At 39.1% G+C, this 22,718-nt stretch overlaps 1 protein-coding gene across 1 annotated transcript; it reads right to left on the reverse strand.

Moving 5' to 3' along the window:
- Positions 1–620: 620 nt before the first annotated feature.
- LOC123775270 (mitogen-activated protein kinase kinase kinase 1) lies at positions 621–21,410 on the reverse strand. The gene is made up of 10 exons (XM_069311616.1): positions 21,388–21,410; positions 18,657–18,773; positions 16,583–16,761; positions 11,045–11,364; positions 10,737–10,883; positions 10,270–10,463; positions 8,460–9,926; positions 7,772–8,195; positions 4,275–4,549; positions 621–3,633 (listed from the first exon to the last, which is right to left on the reverse strand). The coding sequence occupies exons 2-10, from the start codon at positions 18,723–18,725 to the stop codon at positions 3,481–3,483; spliced, it is 3,228 nt and encodes a 1,075-aa protein (XP_069167717.1). The 5' UTR covers positions 18,726–18,773; positions 21,388–21,410; the 3' UTR covers positions 621–3,480.
- Positions 21,411–22,718: the final 1,308 nt, after the last annotated feature.

Raw genomic sequence — 22,718 nt, forward strand, 5'->3', positions numbered from 1 at the left:
TATGTAGGCAATATCTGAAATTTATTTACTTGGCTTCTGGCATTTTTGTAACAATTTAAACTTCATATTTTTCCTATGGGGGTGAGAGATTGGTTCTGCATTCTGTACTGTAATTCTGTAAATTGTCCCTTTTGGTTTTGTGCTTTCTTTTATGCTTGACTTACTGAGTAGAGGGCTTTGTCCTCTCCTAACTTGATCACTTTAACTTTAGCTCTGAATTTATTTTGAGGTACGATTCTTAACTTTTTTTAGTTTTTGCCATTTTATTAAGGTCTGGTGAATGTGAATATTTTTTTTTCCAGGACACATATCCCTCTGTTGAGGGATATATTTCCCCACAATCTAACTGAAGCAACTAAAAGTAACTATAAAAATATCCCCAGCCTGGAAGTGTATTTAGTGCACTCTGTGGCACACAATCACACTTCAGGAATCTGTACACCAGTTTATTGACAGTTGAGAGGTGGGACCAAAGAGCTGAAGCTCAACCCCGGGGAGTACAATGGTAAACAATATAGGATCTAGAATTTCTTGCTTATTTTTTCCTGCATTGCTTTTATGTTTTCAAATTGCCATGACAATTATGCCACAGAAGGGTTATGCAAGGAAATATAAATACCTTTTTCTTGCAAATTTGTATTATAATCTACCAAAAAATCAACTACAAAAAACCTAATAAACAGTAAGGTTTTCTGAAACTTGGTCCCAGACATTCACAAAAAGTTTCATTTGAGAAATGCAAACAGTGAACAGTAGAAAAATAGCTTAAACTAGGGTTGTGCTCTGTACATTTTGGCACCTGGGATGGGTGGAGATACAGAAAGTAATCTTGTACTCTAGAACAAATGTGAAGTTAGTTCAAATAGTATGAGGCACAAGTGTGATTAAAGCTTGACATATATATAAAGAACAGAATTGTCCGCCAGAAATAGTGATCTCCACCACATATCCCACACACTTAAAACAATTATTTTTTTTTACACGTTTCCAAATTGAATTGGCCACTTGATTGATGAAGGGATTCTCAGCAATTTAATTTAGGTCATAATATAATTTTTCAATTTATTTACTATTTTAGAGTACTGTAATTTGCATTGTTTCTGTATTATGCTTCACTCAAGAATCCCTTCCTGATAAATTTGGATAAAAAAAAAATTAAGGCACTTTTCAGTGGGTTGGTTTTTGACAATTCTGCAATGGATGTCTCTTAATCCTCTTAACATTTTAATTATTTGGGAGTAGCCCATAATTAACAATTATTCCCCAGTTCACAATAAGTACATTTTCTTTTTTTTTTCTTTTTGACATACCGTAATTTCAAAAGTGTCAAAGAGGACATACACCCGAACTTTGTAAAACATCCATGGAAGCGCAGGCTCAGTCATGGGGAGGTTAATATATCTTAACAATGAAACATTTTGTACTATGTGGGGTGGTTTTTCAACAACTGCCAGTTAAACCAATTTCAACATTGTTTAAGCCCCAAACTCCCCACTGGTAAATTGTCAGGTGCTTGTCCGCAGTTGACCCTTAACACTAGAAGAACAAACACAGGTCAGAGTTATGTAACAGTTCTGTGGGCTTACCAGATTAACAAATATAAATAAATAAATTAAAGTGTCAAGAACATTCTTCCTACAGCTAGGACATTGGTTTTTCAAATCTGTAAAACTACAGAATTTAGTTTTAACTTCCAGCACCATTAAAAAATTGTGACTAAACATTAAATATGGCTGGATTCTTTGCATTGCAACATTTCATTAACCATGCTCGGCAGCTATTCCTTTAGTTCAGTGTTTCACACCAATAACTAAATTATTTTTGGAACATTTTTTGTTCTTTTGTTGATTGTGTTTGATAAGATAGTCTTCCCATGCAGATAATTCATGACCCAGCTAAGGAAGACTTGTCGAACACAAATATTTACAGTAGTAGTAAATTACAGTACTACTACTATCATTATTCACCACAATATGGTGTACATGAATATTTTAGAAATTCAAAAAGTATGAGAAACTGGGGACAGAGAAACTAATATACGTAACAAGTAAAGGGAGACACAATACAAATAATTTAAATAAAATACATAAATAGTAAAGACTACTTGGTCCCCTAAATTACACTGAGATCTGTAGTCACTTTGTAAAGTGTTACAAATGCAATGGAATTTCACAGAATGATGGCAAAAGTCGGAGTTAACAGCTAGTTATTTCACCCACACAAGCAACTCTGGCCGAACTGATGGGAGACAGATTACTGCTGAAAAATTGCACAAATCAGCCAGTTCCCAAACACAGAGCTGGCACACCTGTGAGCATTACTAACATCATCTGCTGCTCACCAGTTGCATGCAAGTTACTCTAAAAGAACAGAATTAGATGAAGTTTGTGAGGTAAAATGACAGCACCATGCCACTGTAGAGGCTGTTGAGATTACCCACAGGAAAAATAAAGAAATCTGTGGAGCAACTTTGCAAGTCCATCAATACTGGTCTGACAGGAGCAAGAAATCTAATTATTTCAGTTCACATGAGAAATAACACCTTAAATTATTTTGGCAAATCATAAAAAAAAGAAATCTCATGTTTAAAAAATACAAATTGTTCTTTCATATTGGTTTTATTGTAATTTATTACTTGGTCCTGCTGACCAGTTTTGGGGGACAGACAGGCCCGACTCCACCTTCACGGGGACACTGCCCCTCCTAACACCCACATACCATGAGGCCATCAATGCCAAAGGAGCATCTAGACTTTGAATGCCTATTTGGGAGTCTAACATTGGTGCTCCCAAATTTAAATTTTTATTGACAATGGTGCTCCCAAATTCAGACTTGTACTTGGGCAAATCAAAGAGTCGTGATGTCCATGAAGTTAATGTTTCCTTAGTCTGATGGGTGTTCTTGAAGGAGGCCGCCTATGACCTACACTAAGCTACGTGTATACTGTTAATATATACACTATAGAGCTAGACGTCCCTTACCAAGCTCTATATGCTCTGCCTGCTCACATTTAACCAATTTCATCAGGAGAAGAGCTTTACTGATTAATAATGAATTAAAAGAAATGGAAAGTAACAGTGAAAATTTGTACTATCAGATTTTCAAGACATTCAGAGGTAAATATTGAAATGGAACAACAATGATTTGGCATTGCCAATTTAAGGCTTTGTATATTCCACCAAAATAATATTCATGTGGCCTGCTAACACCACAAATTTTATTCATGGAAAGAAAAATCTATGAAATCATATCATATACAGTATGATAATTATATAATTATCATACTGTATATGACTAACTAAAATACCCTAAACAATTTGTCAAATTAAAAAATATAAAATTTACTAAATAGTAGTTAAATTCAAAATTTAATCATAATAAAATTTAAATACTGTATATCACGACCTCTAATTTTCAATATGAATTGTGAATTTAATTTTTCCTTTAATTAGCAGTAGATAATTTTGTGGGAGGATGGGGTCATGGTGGTTGTGTCTTGAAACATGGATGTTGTATTAGTTCCTTGGCTGGTGGTCTGTTTTCACTCTTGATCTCTAGACAGCGGAGAGCCAAGTCCCGCGTACTGGCTGAGAGTGTTTCAGGTACTGTGGGGGGTCCGTTGCTTGTAGCAATCTAGAATTAAAAGTTGAAACATTGTAATCTTAGGGGTTTTGAAACCTGCATTATGTAACACAACAAAAGAGGGATCGCTCAATTATTTCAAGCGTAGAGGTCGGACATATACCAGTATACAGGTATATGAGTGAGTTTAGGCAAATAAATTGGCCTCATATTGGCCAATAAGTTTCTGCAGTTTGCTTTATTCTTATCTTCTTATGCCTGTGAGATACCTGTGAGGTTCTTATTTTCATACCAGCAGCCTGTGTATGTCCTCCTGTGGTACCATGCAACCCTCATAGGTCAGTCATTAATTACCCCTTCTTATTAACTTTGCTTAACATCACCTTTAAACACTTTCATGAACTTTCCATCAGGCTATTTACATAACTACGTAAATCAGTGACCCAAGTGCCACAACCTGTGGGAGCCTGCTGACCATTTCTCTCTACTGTATGTAGAAATGGGGATTGAGTGTGAACAAATTGTAAGCGACAAGGATGGCTGGAAGTGGATTGTAAGAAGGGAGTGAATAAATGTATCTGTATTATATATGACAATTCACGAGAAACACTGTACTCGTGGTCTTGTGGTGGGGTAAAATATTCTTAAATGCTATAACACAGCCTTGTCTTAAAAAGTCCTTAAAAAATTACCTTGTACATGAGCTTCAACTGATTGGAAACATGATCAGCTCCCCAAGGTGGCTTGGTGGTAGCCATCTCTATAACACAGCAGCCCACACTCCAAACATCGCAGGAACGACCATAATCTTCTCCACGCAAGACCTCAGGAGCCATAAAGGCTATTGTGCCAAGCAGTTGCCCTTGAAATTCTCCTGTAACGGTTGACTTGCTTGCCATTCGAGCTGCTGTCCCAAAGTCTCCAATTCTTAACCACTGGCCGGTACTGTCTACCAATAGGTTAGCACCTGGATGGAAAGAAGAAAATGTCTAGAATTACAGTACATCAAGTACATCATATTAATTATTCAAACATTATAACAAAATACATCAAGGCGACTAGTAACCTCATTTGCCAAAGGCCAGCCTTTGTGTGGCAGCCACATCACTACCCTGGGGTAGTGTGCCCTCAGATTCACCATCACAATTTCCCTCAACTGTGTTGTTATACTTCTTATCTTCTATTCTCTGACATGTATACACTTGCTGATGCAATTCTACTTTATTCCACATATTCATGTTTCTTGCCCAGCAGGAATAAGATGCTCAATATTAAATCAACATAATATAATTGGTAAACCACTTTCATCAACAGTAATGGCCTAGATTTGCCTGGAGGAAATGAAATCAAGTGGTATCTGCATCTCTTACACTGTATAAGCAACCCATCTTCAGGCCAGACTCATTAATTAAAGCTGTTCTCATCCCCCAAGATGCATTCATCAATTTTAACATAGTGTATTAAATAAGTTTCTTATTTATATACAGTACCAATATTATTATATATTAAATCTCTGTGTATAGTAAAATGTAGGTTAGGTTAGGTGTTTAGGATCGGTTGGTGATTATTTATATTTCAAATACGTGGGTGAAGTATTTACAGTGGTGCAATTCAAACAGAGGGCATCATCATTGTTGAAGACATCTCCAAACGTCATCAGTTGTGAGCCATTATCTTGAGGTGATTTTGGGGCTTTAGTGTCCCTGCAGCCCGGTCCTCGACCAGGCCTCCTCCCCCAGGAAGCAGCCCGTGACAGCTGACTAACTCCCAGGTACCTATTTACTGCTAGGTAACAGGGTGAAAGAAACTCTGCCCATCGTTTCTCACCGGCGCCCGGGATTGAACCCAAGACCACAGGATCACGCGTCCAGCATTCTGTCCGCTCAGCCACCGGCAAACATTTACCATGTGTAAATCTTTTACATTCATAAACAAGAAGTTTGGCAGTTTGATTAACAAGTATTTTGGCTTTGTTTATGCGGACAGGGTAGTGTAAGAGTCAAAGGAGGCAGGCTCCACATGCAGAAAGCAGCAGATGAGGTTATCTCACTCACATTTGACTTTTCATTCTAAAGGATATCTGATCAACTGGGCTGTGATTCACATGTTAGACTACAACCAGCACCATTAAGCAGCCTGGTTGACCAGACCACCAGCTAGGAGGTCTAGTCAGAGACTGGGCCATGAAAACATTGGTCATTGAACCACCTTAATGTATAGCCAAACAATCATATAGAATTCTGTTAAAACATTTTGAGTGGTCCTTTAAAATGTTTATATCATATAAAAGCATCTGAAATGTCTAGAGAAATTTAGGTGAGGAAAGAAACTGGTTATAAGGAAAATAAGTAACTATAATAGACACCAAACTGGGAAGACTATTTAGCACCATACATGTCATGGGATATGCAAAAAGTATTAACTATCACTCTGCATGCCAATACTATGAGGAAAAATGACATAAGATGAGAAATACCAAAGGTATCAGATTCACCAAAGATCTTACCAAGAGAAATTAATTTCAAAAGGACACTGGAAGGTCCTTTATCTTTGGCACCCCAGGAAAACAAGGTGCCAAAAATAAAGAGAAATACAGTAGATAACAAAATATTTAACATCCCATGTTAAATATTTCTCCATGAAACTGAAGATCTGACTCCTGATCACTCTCTCAAATACTTTTATTACGTGGGATGTTAGTGCAACTGGCCTATAATTCTTAGCCAATTCTTTGCTCCCTCCCTTGTGTAGAGGGGATATATCTGCTGATTTAAGTGCATCTGGTATATCCTCCTCTACATTAGAAAGTCAACATAAATAGGTTTGTAGATTTCTGAAAGTTGAAGTTTTTTTTATAAGTATATTTTAATTGTATAAATAAAGTAAAAGTCCATTAATTGCAAACAGTACATAAATATTCTTGCATTAATTAAAGAGGCAAAATTCGAAAATGGTGTTTTCTCCTTATAGTTCCCTTCCCTTCCTTTCCTTTCTCATGCATAAAACTGAACTTGATTTGTGTTTTGCTGTTAAATATCAATGCCCAAAAATATGATAAGAAAAGGGTGTACAGATACCGGAGTTCAGTCCGGAGTTCAAAGCTTGTCAGATTAAGGGGAGCATAGGAAGCATGTGCCCTAGGCCCCAAGGCTGCTGTGGATAAAATGATATGTACTTAAATATGTCAGGTATAGATCTAAAATGAATACTCAGCCTATTATTGCTACAATATAATAAATGTACACATAAAATAATGCATAAGGATAACCTTTAAGGTTATGGATCTATAATTATTCTCAACTCTCTTTAGTTATCTCTATAAAACCTCAAAATACTGAACAATTTGGAGAATGTCAATCCAGACAATTTCTTCAAAAGGTTAGATGTAACACGAACGAGGAGCAACGGTTTCAAGCTCAACAAGCCACAATGTAGGACAGAAAACAGGAGATGCTTTTTCACGCATAGGGTTGATGTAAAGTAAACCCGTGGAACAGCCTACCCGACGAAGCTGGGTTTTAAAATACAGCTGGAAAAGATCATCAGGGCAAATGGGGGGACCTTTGACAAGCCGCCGGGTTCCTGTCTTCATCGAGGCTACTAGTATTAGTGGCCCTCAGGTAAATTCAGGTAAATTCAACATTAGCTGTAAATTATACTAGTTGTAGCCAGCTGTAACTTGTGCAAGAAGGAAAAAATGTGGATAGTGAGGAGTTAGAAATAACATGTGGAGCCACATCCACATGTGCACAAATGTACAGAAATATTGTGTGTACACATACTTGCACATAAATGACTGCCTTAAAAATGTACTAATGACAGATTTGCTGTGTACACAGTTATTTGCAATCATTTCCAGTTTGTAATAAGCTTTCACAAAATGATGGACGATGAAATAAAAAAAGGAGGCTGCCAAATCACCTGTGCATTAGCCACAAGCTCTATGCAAAGAACGACATCTTCAAGAAATGATAACAATGCACTTAATGTGAGGGCAATCCACCATTGCCTACCAGGAAATACCTAATGAAAAATAATGCAAGCCATTTAGCATTCCATTTACCAGGAATACACATAGGACAAAGCTATAAGATTTACCCTTTACTGTGGATGTTGTACCTATTCATTATATTTTACTTCATAAAATTTCAATTTTATTTTAAGAACTGATTGCAATTACAGTATTTACCTTTAAGGTCACGGTGCAAGATTTTGTTGTCGTGAAGGTATGCCAATCCGGCCAGCACTTGTTTGGTGTACTTCAAGATGACATGTTCTGAAAAAGTGCCATACTTGTCCAGCATAGTGGCTACTGACCCCCCGGCCATCCATTCAGTGAAAACGGAAAATGATGTTGAATGTCTGGAGGCACCTAAAAGCCTCACAATATTGGTATGACGCAAACGAGACATAATGAGGATTTCTTCTTCCGCCGATGCTTCCACTCTCTCTTGCTCCTCCTCATTGTTCCGACAGAATGAGACCTGCTTGACAGCCATCAGCGTGCCAGTCCGCACATCTCGAGCTTGATAACATGAAGAGAATGCCCCTGTGCCCAGCAATGGTCCTCGCACCCAGTCCCTTCCCTCCTCATACTGTCCACCCTCCACATTCTGAAAGCACTTCGTAGAGTTAGTAAAATACTACTGTGTGTTTAAAAATTTGCTTTAGTATTAAATAATAAACGTGTTCATCAAAAACCAAACAAATATCTAGATAATCCTACTATAGTTAAAGTTTATTCATATTGCACAAGAGACACATTAAATGCATCTATTCTCAGCAAACTAAAATAACTGTTCATAGAACATATCAACCATAATATTCAATCAATAATATGAGTACAAGAAAATGAAATAGAAGGTGTATGCTCAAACCTGTTCATAAGGGTGTAAGACTTCGTCGAGGTGGGCTGGAAGAAGGTCAAGTCCCGGTATGACTGGTAGGGGAGCTTCGTGTCTCGACCATGGGTCTAGGGTGTTTTGTGCATCACAGTTACTCTCAGAAAGTGGTGGAGTCATCTCTCTAACCGGTGTGCAGTGTGGAACAGTGGGTGTAGCAGGAGAACTCACTACATCTCTGAAGGAGAACTGTGGTGGTGCTACAGATCCTACAGGTGTCTGAGGAGAAACATCTAGAGCATCACCGTGGCTTTGGGAAAGTCCACCTTTGCTGAGAACACCCCCCATTTTCATGGGACTCCATCTGTGATGCCGTTGTATAGGTGATACTAGTAGATTTGGTACAATGAAAGGGACATCATTTTTTGGCCTTGTTTTGTGATAAAGACGTAATTTTGCTTGTTTTTCTCTAAATTTTGCTTCAAAACAGTCTAATGGCAGGTTAGTTGGCCTGGGTGGGGAAGACGTAGGTCCTGCAGCACTCTTATTTGTTCGTTCTGTGTCTTTTTTAAGAGTTGCTGTGATTATAGGCTGACGTGCAGGTGATTGTGAGGAAGATCTTAAAGCCGATAACATTCTTGATGGTGAATGAGAAACAGAGCGCACAAGTCGTGGACCAGCAGTATCACCAAGATCCCATGTACTTAACTTTCCCTCTAAACGTGCAAGCGTGGCTTTACGATCACTATGTTGGCCTTGCATGGAACGCAGTCGACGTTTCAGACGCATCTGTAATGATACATCTAGCTTTGAAAGCATGTCACAAACTTGGTGGAATACTGCTGGTTCAGCTGCAGCAAACCTTGCTCCACATATATATACACGGCGTGCTAACTTGCCAACAGTTGCATGGCTACTTCCTAAAGCCTTAAAGGCAAACTCCACTACAGTCATTAAACGATCATAGTTTTGGAGTTTATATCCAGACTCTGTAGGCTGAAGTGGCACATACTGCAATTGGAATTCTGATGGGAACTCATCAACGAGGCGATCGAGAACACAAAGGCGTCCAAGGAGCCACTGCCATGGAGCTTCTGAAGGTGGGGTGTCCTCCAAGATACAAGAGAGAATAAAAGAAATGCCTCCAAGACCAGGGGTGGAAGTTGACACCTGAGTAGCTAATGCCAGTTCACCATCTTGACCACGACACAGCTCCAATATACAATCCACACTGATCTGTGATGTACGTCTGTTCCCATCTGCGCATTTCAGAAGTAATGTGTGGACAAGTGGACGGAATAACTCTTGTAGAGCCGTCACTTGACTTGCAGATGAAGGACTAAGGTGGGATAACAACTCTCTCAAACATCGCAAACATGCCAGGTACACTTTGTAAACAGGATCGTTCGCCACCTGGGCGAGAATATTAGCACAACAGTGGATAACTTGCCGTCTTTTCTCATCAGCTGTCATTAGTCTGTCCAAGAGTAACACTTTAAGTACCTGTAAAGAAATAAATGTACAACTGTACTTTTAATTCAAAACAAGTTAAATGAATCTACTTTTAATATGCCTTCCATTAGTTAGTTATACAGTATATGATGGGAATCAATTATCCCATCTTTTACAATCAATATTAAATGTTGTAAGGCATGAAATGATAAAAATCCTGAGATAATATAATATTTAATACTGCAAAAACAATGTCACTGTTGCATCCTAGTGCTGTATACAAATAGAACTGGAGCTTTCCTTGTAAAGGAAAGCCTTGTTCCTTGTTCCTGCTGTCTAGTATATCCTGAAAGGTATACTAGACAGCAGGAACATATTTCATTCTGGTGTTTACCTCGTGCGCAAGTCTCCTGAGACCAGTTTCTCTTACTGCCCAATCACGTGAGAAAAGACACGAGACAAGTTCTTTGCCGAAGACATGAACCCAACCAGCAGCCGTAGACTCGTGTTCTGCAGGTATTGGCTCACTTCTGGGTAGTGGCACTGGTTCCTCAGAGGCACTCACTACAATGGCTGCTGACACCTCCCCTATTGCACAAGAGAATGCAACATTTATGAAAAGGGAAAATTCTGAATAAATTTATGATTAAAAAAAATGTTTTTGTAGTTGAAGAGATAAGTAGTTGAGGAAAATAATTACTTTAGATCTTAATCATTAGTATTGAGTTTTAATTACATAATTAGTAATGAGTTTTAATTACATGATAAAATATATTTACTTACATTTTTTATAAATTATATGAAATTACAGTGCAAATTGATTCACATCACACGAAGAACATCATGTGAAGCCATTCTCACCTCTAACAGTTGGTGGGTAGATTGAGCCTCCTGCAGGTGAGGAGTACGCAGAGTCTGTGTATGGTGATTGGGTATGTGGGTAAGCTGATAAGGAACGTGACATTAATCCAGATCCGGTTGGACTCTGGCGATCACTGATGCAAACTCCTGAAAAAGCACAAATATGCATTTACTGTACAGCTACAAGCATGTACATTTTGAAATCAATTTCCAGTTTGAGTATACGTACAGAGTTTAGATTTCAGTACATGTACTGAATTACTATTGGAGTATATTTACTCTTGGTAAATTAATCAGAAAATACTAACCTGAGAAACTGGCACTCATCAATGGGTAGGCATAGTCTGGTGCCAGGGGTTGCGGCCAGGCAGCTGGAGGCGAGGTAGAAGTGTGTGGGCGGGTTACAGATATGCTCCCTGGAGTAGGTGTGAGGCGTGGGTGGTGCTTGAGCGGCCAGGGTGCCCTACAGAGAGGGCAAAGGAGAGGCTGACCCTGGGCACTTCGGTGAGCAGCCCAGACAGCCATGCAGTGGTGATGCAGCAGGTTACGGCACCCAGCCTCACACACGACCAGGCTCTCCCCCTCCACCATACACATCAGGCAGATGGGACACTGGGAGTCATCATCACTGCAAACACCACATACCAAATATCATATACAGCTTGTGAATACTGTTTCAAATTAAGAGCATAAGAAAAAATGAAACTGTATAAGGCCTATTGGCCCACACACGGCGGCTCCCATTTATATCCACCTAAACTCGTTAATAAAACGTAAGAACAATTAAATTATTAAAATTAGATGAATAATCTAATCTGTAAAAATAAAAGGACTATAACTAAATATTCTAATACCAAGTCTGCATTTTGTGTTCCTCCTCCACTAGTGACATTCAAGTCATGGAATGTGTTAAACAGCACACTGAATATACACCATCTTCTTAACGTCTTTCCATTTAATAAAAAATTTGAAGTGCATGAGTTTTAAAATTACATGAATGAACCCTTGTCATTGGAACTCTACCCAACCAAGGCATTGAACTTTGCTCCTTAATTTGGCACATCTACCACATTACCCTGTTCCATGGCAACCAACATACATAAATACACCTACAATATCTATACTGTACCTCCAACTCCTTATTCCCTCTGAGAACTACATACATAAAATCATTGCTCAACAGTTCACTGTACTATCTTTATACACCATTTAAATCTAACAAAGACAACACTCATTCCCTAAGAATTAAAAATCCTGGTTTAGCAATCACATAAGTGATGGTACTATCACTTGCTTACAGTAGGAGGTATGAATGTTTTGGAAGAACCACTTATCTTTGCCACGCTTTGGAAGCACAGGGGAATTTATGTGCTTTGGAATTTCTTTCACCAACAAGGCCAACTACAAACGACAATGAGGTTAGTTATCTTGAGATGATTTTGGGGCTTAGCGTCCCCGCGGCCCGGTCCTTGACCATGCCTCCTTTTTGTTACACATCTCCAGGAAGCAGCCCGTAGTAGCTGTCTAACTCCCAGGTACCTATTTACTGCTAGGTGAACAGGGTGAAAGAATCTGCCCATTTGTTTCTGCCTTCACCGGGGAGCGAACCCGGAACCTCAAAACTACGAATCCCGAGTGCTGTTCACTCAGGCCCCTTAATGGGGCTTGAGTGGGTTTTTGAGGTACAGTAATGAGGCCAAAGAAACAAACTCATTGGGAAGAGGTACAAATAAGTATTACTTCTCTCCTGTACTCTTCCATAGGTGAATGATCGGCAATCTCATTGGCATCATTTATTCAGCTTGCAAAATTCTAGTGCAATATGTCCAAAAGCTTTCTCTCACATCCATGTATGTCCTAATTGTGTGTTGAATATGGTAACTAACTTTTACAAAGTTTGCAATTACACCAAAGTTAACAACAAAACATAAAATACTTCACATAAAGTACAAATATTATACTTGTCAACTACTAGAAAAAACAAAAGCTAGAAACATGGTAATTAAGAGAATGTATCATAATCCAACAACTTGTGCCTGATAAATATACAGTACTATGATACAATACAGTATAATACAGTACATCTGGCTTCCGGTACACACAAGAATGTGTATGTCACAGTACATCTGGCTTCCGGTACACACAAGAATGTGTATGTCACAGTACAGCTGGCTTCTGGTACACACAAGAATGTGTATGTCACAGTACAGCTGGCTTTCGGTACACACAAGAATGTGTATGTCACAGTACATCTGGCTTCTGGTACACACAAGAATGTGTATGTCACAGTACATCTGGCTTCTGGTACACACAAGAATGTGTATGTCACAGTACATCTGGCTTCTGGTACACACAAGAATGTGTATGTCAGAGTACATCTGGCTTCTGGTACACACAAGAATGTGTATGTCAGAGTACATCTGGCTTCCGGTACACACAAGAATGTGTATGTCAGAGTACATCTGGCTTCTGGTACACATAAGAATGTGTATGTCACAGTACATCTGGCTTCTGGTACACACAGGAATGTGTATGTCACAGTACATCTGGCTTCTGGTACACATAAGAATGTGTATATCACAGTACATCTGGCTTCTGGTACACACAAGAATGTGTATGTCACAGTACATCTGGCTTCTGGTACACATAAGAATGTGTATGTCACAGTACAGCTGGCTTCCAAGATGTACCACAATACACATTATACAATTCTGCTTTTGATGGGTTTGCAACACCTGTATATATTATTTTATTTGTGTGCACTTACATTACATACTGTGCTACAAAACACTGAATTGTTATTTTATGAACAAATTAACAAGAAATTTCAAAATATATGGGTCAGTATGAATCTGTTTAAGCTAGAGCAGGCAGGCAAGCAGCCTGGTTGTCTGTATGTCTGTATCTGTATGTTTGTGTCTGTCTGTCTGTCTGTGGAGGGAGGAGGCATGTGTATGCATATCTGGGTGTAATTACTTAAGTGTAATTACCAAAGTGTAGTTACAGGACGAGAGCTACGCTCATGGTGTCCCGTCTTCCCAACACTCTTTGTCATATAAAATTTTCAAACTACTGACGGTTTTAGCCTCCAGCACCTCACTTAACTTGCTCCAACTATCTAACACTCTGTTTGCGAAAGTGAATTTTCTTATATTTCTTCAGCAGCTTTGTTTAGTTAATTTAAATCTATGACCTCTTGTTCATGAAATTCCAGGTCTTCAAATTCTAATTGATAGGGAAGAATTCCCGAGACCTGTAACTTCAAGAACAAGAGGTTATAGATTTAAACTAACTAAACAAAGCTGTCGAAGAAATATAAGAAAATTCCCTTTCGAAAACAGAGTGGTAAATGGTTGGAACAAGTTAAGTGAGAGGGAGGTGGAGACCAAAACAATCAGTAGTTTGAAAGTGCTACATGACAAAGAGTGCTGGGAAGACAGGACACCACGAGTATAGCTCTCATCCTTTTACTACACTTAGGTAATTACAAATAGGTAATTTACATAATCTCATGCCTCAAAATCCACACAATCTAACTATTGAAGATTTTGAAGATCAACATGCCTGCTGTATATCATTCACAGAATTATTTGCTTCAATCCATTGTAATCTCTCTAGTTTTTCCAGCAATTTTACCAAGATACTGGTTATGAAAGCCAGCTTGTAAACGAGTTTAACCCTTAAATGGCTCAGTTAATTAAAAAGTCCTATATTGTAGTACAAATGCTTATCTGGAGAGGGTTCTGCAAGTTCTACTCCCTAAACCCGGTTTGGGGCCGTGCATGACTTGTGATAACTTGGTCCAACATGTTGTTGCTTGGATTGACCTGCAGGTCCACATATCCACAACTAAGGCTTGCTGGGAGAATATTGAATAGCCACGGACCTCTAATGCTCATACAGCGTTCTCTGTGCATATGGCTCCTCTACTTCTCACTGTTTCTATTCTGCATTTCCTTCATTATCAATTGCTCCAGTATGTTATTATTTTACTGTGCAAATTTGTGACCTGGCCTTCCAATATCTTCCATGTACAGAATATGTAAAAAATGTAAAAATATATCACATTTGTCTATTTGAGCACAGGAGGTAATTGCAGATAGCCATTATACTGTAGCCATTTTATGTTTACGGGGTCGTCCATATGTCCCCTTTCATAAATGGGAACAATGTTAGCCTGCTTCCATCCCTATGCAAGCATGCCTTCCTGGAGAAATGCCATGAATATGTGCTATAATAGACAGCTTGGTACACTGCTACTCCCATGGAGAAATGCCATCCAGATAAACTGCTCTGTGTCTTCCAAAGTACACTAAAAGCCTTTTTACCTCTTCCCTACATCAGAAACTACAGAGGAGTGAGATCTAACTCTTTATGTACTGCCTTCTACCCTTATATATCTGGAACACTTTCTATGTCTTTTGACATTCAACTTGTCATATTTTTTCTTTAAATGTTGTTTTTTATTGAAAATATTTGTTGACATAACGAAGCACTGAGGTGCTGAGGTTGTCTACTTCAGCAGCCACAGTTATACTAAGTCTGGCTCTATTGCTGTTGTTGCATCTAGTGCCTCTGTTTTTTTTTTTCTAGCCCTTCTACAATGACTACTATGTCACTTGGTGTGTCTTTTGGCCACCACATCATTTTGCAACCTAGGTCTCCACACTGGTTCTTTTGTGAAGATCTCGTAAAATCTTTTATTGAGTTCTTTACACTCATCCATATCATTTTCTGTGAGACTTTACCTTTGCTTCCTCAACATGATCGCATTGTCTCTTATTGAACACTCTTTGTAGTGTTATTAAACAATCTTGGTTGGTTGTAAGCTTTAGCTTCATTGCCTTTTTTAAACTCTTTCTCAGCTTCCTTCCTAATTCAGGTGTTCTTATTTCTGGCTCTCTTTAGTGTCTCTATTGTCAACTCTCAATTTCTCTGTACTTTTCTGTGCTCTTTTGGTCTTTTCTCTCTGTTTCCTGACATGCCTATTGAACAATGGGTTTACTCTGCTTTTCTCATTTGCATTCTTCTTGAGTGGGATGAACTGCTCCATGGCATCTGCACACATGTCTAGGCTATGGTGCATGTTCCTCTGTTCCTTGTCCCTTGCATATGGTTGTACAAGCAGAGATTTAGTGATGGAGTTGGCCTAGTCTGTGTCATAAGTGTTCCACCTCTCTGTGTAACATAAATTACCAGTCATTTCCATTGGGTAAAGGGCTAAGCAGTTTTCTTTGACCACCATTTGCAATTGTTTACTGTTTACCTGTGATCAATTTTGAGAGTTATCCTACTCTTGCAACCTGGTCCGAGGCCTAAGGCCAGGCTTTGGTCTTAATGTGGAGGATTCACCATAGGTATTCCTAAGCACACACCTTAAACCACTGATGTACTGAACTGCAGCAGCTGCTCATCTACATCTCCTTCGGTCAAATGGAATCAGTTGGTCAGAGGCGAAAGTTTCTAGCTCTAGGATACTTTATGATTGTCGGTTGCAGCATGATTGTAAGGTACCTAAGTTACTATAATGTGTTACTATCAGGAATGCCTAATAAATACAGATATCAACTTTCTGAGGTAAAGTGCAATAAAATAAAATAAAAAGATGACTTCATAAAGATCAAGTCCTCAAATATAAAACGTGGTTGACTCGTACAAAATATACGCGATCTGTCAGGCTGCAATGCCTATGTTGGACTGTGAGCTGCCAGCATCAAAAGCCTAGCCTATCTGATGAAGCCGGCAACCAAGAGGCCAGATTAGTAGTGGAGGCAATGAGGTATACTGGAGGCAGAATAATTAAATGCATCATTTAAAAAGGCACAGCACTATATTATGATATTTACCCATTTGTTGGATCGGGATGAGATGAAGGTGGACCAGTAGGGGTTGAAGGGCTTGACCGTCCACCTTTACCTCCAGCAGGTAATTCTCCAACTGACCCACTTGCCCCACTTTGACGGCGCCCCCTTGCTCTAACTGCCTTCTTCAGCCTCTCCTCATATGCCCCCATCAGCTGCTCGACCTGGCCAATGAAAAAGACAAAAACATTCAAATTATTTATGCAATAATTCTTAATAATCTAATAATCTAATATATATGTACTCCATAATAAATTATAGTTTTATTGGGCAATGTTCTGAAAAGGACAACCAGATCTTTATGTAAAATATGATAGGACATACAAAGCTGAGTAAGATTCAAGACATCATTTGTTATTATGTGTGAAATATATTAATACAATTAAGTTTAATTCAATATGTAAAATACAAATTCAATAGTAGGAGTTCTACATAAAAAAACATTTGAGAAATGTAAAAAAGTTTCAAAAGTGTGACAAGTGATTAAATTGGACACCATTAGACTAAAACTCTGAACCAATAAAAGTATGTTTGTGACAGATGGACTACAAGCTAATTATCCAACCTATTCTCTCAAATAATATACCATAATTTGATGTCACATTCTCCAGCGAATAAAATAGGAGGCGCTATGAAAAGTAGCAGCTCGCAAACAATTACGTTTTCTATGCTTGGGTCAGTTATGTTAGGTTGGGAGGTTAGATTTGAACCTTTCAGTAGCCCTTATTTTGTCCACTGTGCCAACTCAAGAGGATGGGCTGAATTATCTGAATAATAAGCACTATCCACTGTCTTGGCAGGTCAGCACTAAATTAAAAATTTCGAAATTAATGCAACCAAAATATGGACTACAATGCCAGTGAGGAAAATGTATTAAGTAAACGCATTAATAAAATTCAGAATAAAATAGTTAAAGAATTCCTTTGCCCGAAACGCTGAGTATACTAGTGGCTTTAGGCATAGTATGTATGGTACTAGCTGTATCTAGAAATCCAATAATCTGTTTGTAACTCATTTTGTATGCATGTACTTTTATCTGAATAAATATTATTATTATTATTATTATTATCATCAAGAATAAAATATATTATTTTTGTTAGATGTGAAGAAGTGGGTGGGACAGAGGTAAGAAAAGAAGGTTTAGGGAGAGATAAGAAGGACAAGAATTACATTCAAAACAGCTTCTTAAACTCTGGAAGGTCATATGGGTAGTGTATACTGGTATCATGCATGTAAAGAGTCTTAACAAAATGTAATTGACATCCAGAGAAGAGTAGTTCTGTGATTCAAACTTGGGTCAGAAGATGTACCAGATACATACAGTATTTATTATATAAATACTAAACTGAATAATTGAACTGGCTCATGGGAAAATCATATTAAGATATCACAGGAAATAACTTAAAAAAAGAGAGTTCCAGGATCCTTTCAATTAATACAGGCATGTGTAAAAATAACTTTCATGATCCAAAGATTTCCTGGAGCTACAAGCAAAGTAAGCACTAACCTTGTGGATGCAAGGACAGTTTTAAGTGGATAAATAATCTGAAATGTGACATGGGATGGATAGCAGGATTAAAGCACAAACTTACCCATCTACCAATTGTGAAGACCTCCCCTCAGAGGGTGAAGGCAAGATAACTACCATCTCGCTACCCAGTTCCCAAGATAACTAACTACCCAGTTCCCTCCCCCTCCTTCTCTCTGTGGCCAAAGTAACAGAGCAAAGACAACTACTATTGCCAGAACAAATGTGGACATCTTCAAGAGAAAAGTAGATAGTTTTCTTCAAGAAGCGCCGGACTAACCAGGCTGTGGTGGATATGTGGGCCTGTGGGTTGCTCCAGGCAACAGCCTGTTGGACCAATCTCTGACAGGTCAAGCCTGGCCCCAGGCCGGGCTTGTGGAGTAGAAGAACTCAAGAACCCCATCCAGGTACTATCTCACTACCCAACTCCCTCTTGCTTCTCCTCTCTGTGGGCATGGGGTACCCCCCCCCCCGCCTAATTCTTTCTGTGACCCCTAACACTTACCATAAGAGATAGGCAATTTAACTCACCTCAAAGTCCTTGAGTGCACCAGCCATGAGGACAGGGTCTGCCTCTGCCACCTGCAGGACTCGCACCATCACAAACAGGACATGCACGCAGTACGGACCGTGACCACACGAACACGTCTGCAATGAAAAAATCCTATATTATGATGGGAACATATACCTAAGGTAGAGCTAAGTCATCTTCAAAACCAGAATATATTCACCAACGAAATATATGATGTTTAGGAGAAAAAAAATGATGCCATGATATGGTCGTTCAGGGATGCGGGTTCAATCCCATGGCACAGCATTAATATTTTCTCGTAAATAGTTCACATTCTTATGATTTCATTGAACATGGTGTTTGTTAACAATTTCACACCTCTTGTAAAATGTAAGTGTGTCACGATGTCATGGGGCTCATTTATATTTCAATTAGAAAACTTAGTCTTTAAAGTACAAGGGGGGTTTCTTTAAATACAATGGGGGTTTCTTTAAAGTACAAGGGAGGGTTTCTTTAAATTACAAGGGGGGGGGGGGGTTCCTTTAAAGTACAAGGGGGGGTCTTTAAATTACAAGGGGGGTTGTCTTTAAATTACAAGAGGGTGTCTTTAAGGTACAAGGAGGGGTTTCTTTAGAGTACAAGTTTTATTTTTACAGTACAAGGGGGTTTCTTTAAAGTACAAGGGGGGGGGTCATTAAAGTACAAAGGGGGATTCTTTAAATTACAAGGGGGGTTCTTTAAAGTACAAAGGGGGTTTCTTTAAAGTACGAGGAGGGTGTTTTTAAATTACAAGGGGGGTGTCTTTAAATTTCAAAGGGGGGTTTCTTTAAATTACAGGGGGTTTCTGTTAAACTAAAAGGGGGGGGGGGTCCTTGAAAACTCATCAAGCATTCATAACTTTGACTTTGTCCAATAGTCAATATGACATGTATTTTTAAATTCATTAAAGCACCGCTATTTTGATGCGATAGATGATAACATCAAATTTGCAGGGTAATAAGCGTGAGAACAGGTTGAGATTCTGGCCATACTCAACTTTGAAACCCTCCACCACCCCCAAGATTCCTCACACATCCATCAGTTCTGCCTATCATCTTTTAACCATCATCTCCTCTTCCTCCTCCTATCCTCAAATTCACCAGGCTATTATCATCCATTTGTTCAGCATGGCCCAACTATCTCATGACACACTCCTCACTCTTAGGATTTTCCAACATTCTGCACGCTAGTCTGCATCTTTCCCCCCAATATGTTCATGCCTTAATCCAAGCACCACACACACATCGTTTTCACGTTACATTTTCCCACTGTTCAATGTGTTGATTTGAACATGCCATGGCAGTGTCTTAATCCCGGCATAATGGTAGGTACTACATAATGGCACTTTTCACCACAGGATTTTTTGTTTTTGAGGGGGGGGGGGGAGATGTTTCATGACCAACCATTGTTGTGACTACTCTGTGATGGTTCCAGGAATTAGTATCCCCGCAGCCCGGTCTGATAAGGTCTTCTGGTTGGATATCTGGATTACTAGACTGTTAGACGCAGCTGCTCGCTGTCTGACACTGAACACAGTTCAGTTGATCGGATATCCCAAGGAGGTGTTTATCAAGTTCTCTTCTTTTGAACACTATTTGAAGTCGGATAGTTACCTGCGTGATACCTGGTTGATGGGGTTCTGCGAGTTCTTCTACTCCCCAAGCCCGGCCCGAGGGCAGACTTGACTTGTGAGAGTTTGGTCCACCAGGCTGTTGCTTGGAGCGGCCCGCAGGCCCACATATCCACCAAAGCCCGGTTGGTCCAGCAGTCCTTGGAGAAAATGATCTAGTTTTCTCTTTAAGATGTCCACGGTTGTCTGGCAATATTTCTCATGCTCGCTGGGAGGATGTTGAACAACCATGATTTATGAAGTCAAGTCCATTTATGAAGTTATGTCCCTTATGTATAAATAGAGTGATGAAAAGTCTTGGGCTTTTGATGTTCACAGAATTCTCTTAACACATCCATTGCATCTCTGCATTTCAAAAGGACCAATTTGCACTTCCTGCCATGCCTCCTGGTCTTCCAAGCCAAAACAGTCATTGTTACTAACTACTGCCCTTCCTCTTGTCACTTAACATCGTCTGTACAAACTCCTCCGATGTCAACCACACACACACACCCATGGAATTTAAAATGACCAACAACTTCCATTACAGTACTGTACTTCTCAATTCAGATTACCTATTATTTATTACTATTATTCTGATTATAACTGATGACGCTAATATACAAAGCCATGTACTCTAGCGAAGAGTGAAAAACAAACAAATCACACTAGCCCAAACCCAAGCAACCTAACCTAACCTATCCAGGGCGACGAAATAGAAAACGTTAATATTACTGGTGCTATATTATGGACTGATACGTCGCAATGTGTACACGGGAGACATCTCCCGTCACGCAGGGTGCAGTCGCACCTCCACAGATCTCCAGTATCAGTATCTCCTTGATACTGGTAATGGCTCAAAAGGGCCACCACTTACGGGCTATTCATGCCCGTGCCACCTCTTGGGTGGCTTAATCTTCATCAATCAATCGCAATGTGTAATAGATTGAACGACTCCGTTAAAGGAGATGTATATGTTTATGTCTCAGAATGTTTGGTAATACGTTTATTGCTTGTGATGTGTGTCTATGTATGTATTAACACGATGTACTGAACGGGGTGAGAATAGCTTGAGCTACCTCATCCCTTTGTGTGTATTTTACCTCAATAAACTTATTTCAATTTCTCCGTTAAGAATGGGACGTATTAGACGAGGGACCGACGGATTGTCCAGTTACCGGCGGTGTGTAGTTGCCATTTTGCATGAAGGCCGAGTGAGGGGGGAGGCCAGGTGCAACTTCCCCAAGAACACGACCAGCCTTGCGTTTCCTGCCTCCCCCCCTGCAACGGTTATACTGACTCAGTCAACGGGTACACTGTTTACTGACTTAGTCAACGGGTAGACTGGTTATTAACTCAAGTCAGCGGTTATACTGTTTACTGACTCAGTCAACAATTATACTGTTTAATGACTTAGTCAACGGGTAGACTGTTTATTGACTCAGTCAACGGGTATACTGTTTATTGACTCAGTAAACGGGTAAACTGTGTATTGACTCAGTCAGCGGTTATACTGTTTTCTGACTCCGTAAACGGGTATAGTTTATTGACCCAGTCAACGCGTATACTATTTATTGACTGAGCAGGTATACTGTTTATTGACTGAGCAGGTATACTGTTTATTGACTGAGCAGGTATACTGTTTATTGACTGAGCAGGTATACTGTTTATTGACTGAGCAGGTATACTGTCTATTGATTCAATCAATGGGTATACTGTTGGCTCAACAGTTACACTGTTATATATATATATATATATATATATATATATATATATATATATATATATGCAATTGACGATCACAAAACACTGATCATTTTATGCGGAAAAACCACAGAGAAATATGAAATGAGGACCTCATTTCATATTTCTCTGTGGTTTTTCCGCATATATATATATATATATATATATATATATATATATATATATATATATATATATATATATATATATATATATATATATATATATATATATATATATATATATATATAATGTCTATTATTAGTAGATATGTTTAGTGATGTGATGCATTGTGAAGTTTAGCATTACATAAGGCTAAACGGACATAACGTTAAACATAACGAATATATACATGAGTGGGATTGGGTGGTTAAAAACAGGAGCTGCCTCGTATGGGCCAATAGGCCTTCTGCAGTTACCTGTATTCTTATGTTCTAAGTACCGCACATTGATGTTGCGTACCTACCTACCTACCTACCTTGAGGTGCTTCCGGGGCTTAGTGTCCCCGCGGCCCGGTCGTCGACCAGGCCTCCTGGTTGCTGGACTGATCAACCAGGCTGTTAGACGCGGCTGCTCGCAGCCTGACGTATGAGTCACAGCCTGGTTGATCAGGTATTCTTTGGAGGTGCTTATCCAGTTCTCTCTTGAACACTGTGAGGGGTTTGCCAGTTATGCCCCTTATGTGTAGTG

The sequence above is a fragment of the Procambarus clarkii genome, chromosome 70 (genome assembly GCF_040958095.1).
Source record: "Procambarus clarkii isolate CNS0578487 chromosome 70, FALCON_Pclarkii_2.0, whole genome shotgun sequence".
Classification (NCBI taxonomy): domain Eukaryota; kingdom Metazoa; phylum Arthropoda; class Malacostraca; order Decapoda; family Cambaridae; genus Procambarus; species Procambarus clarkii.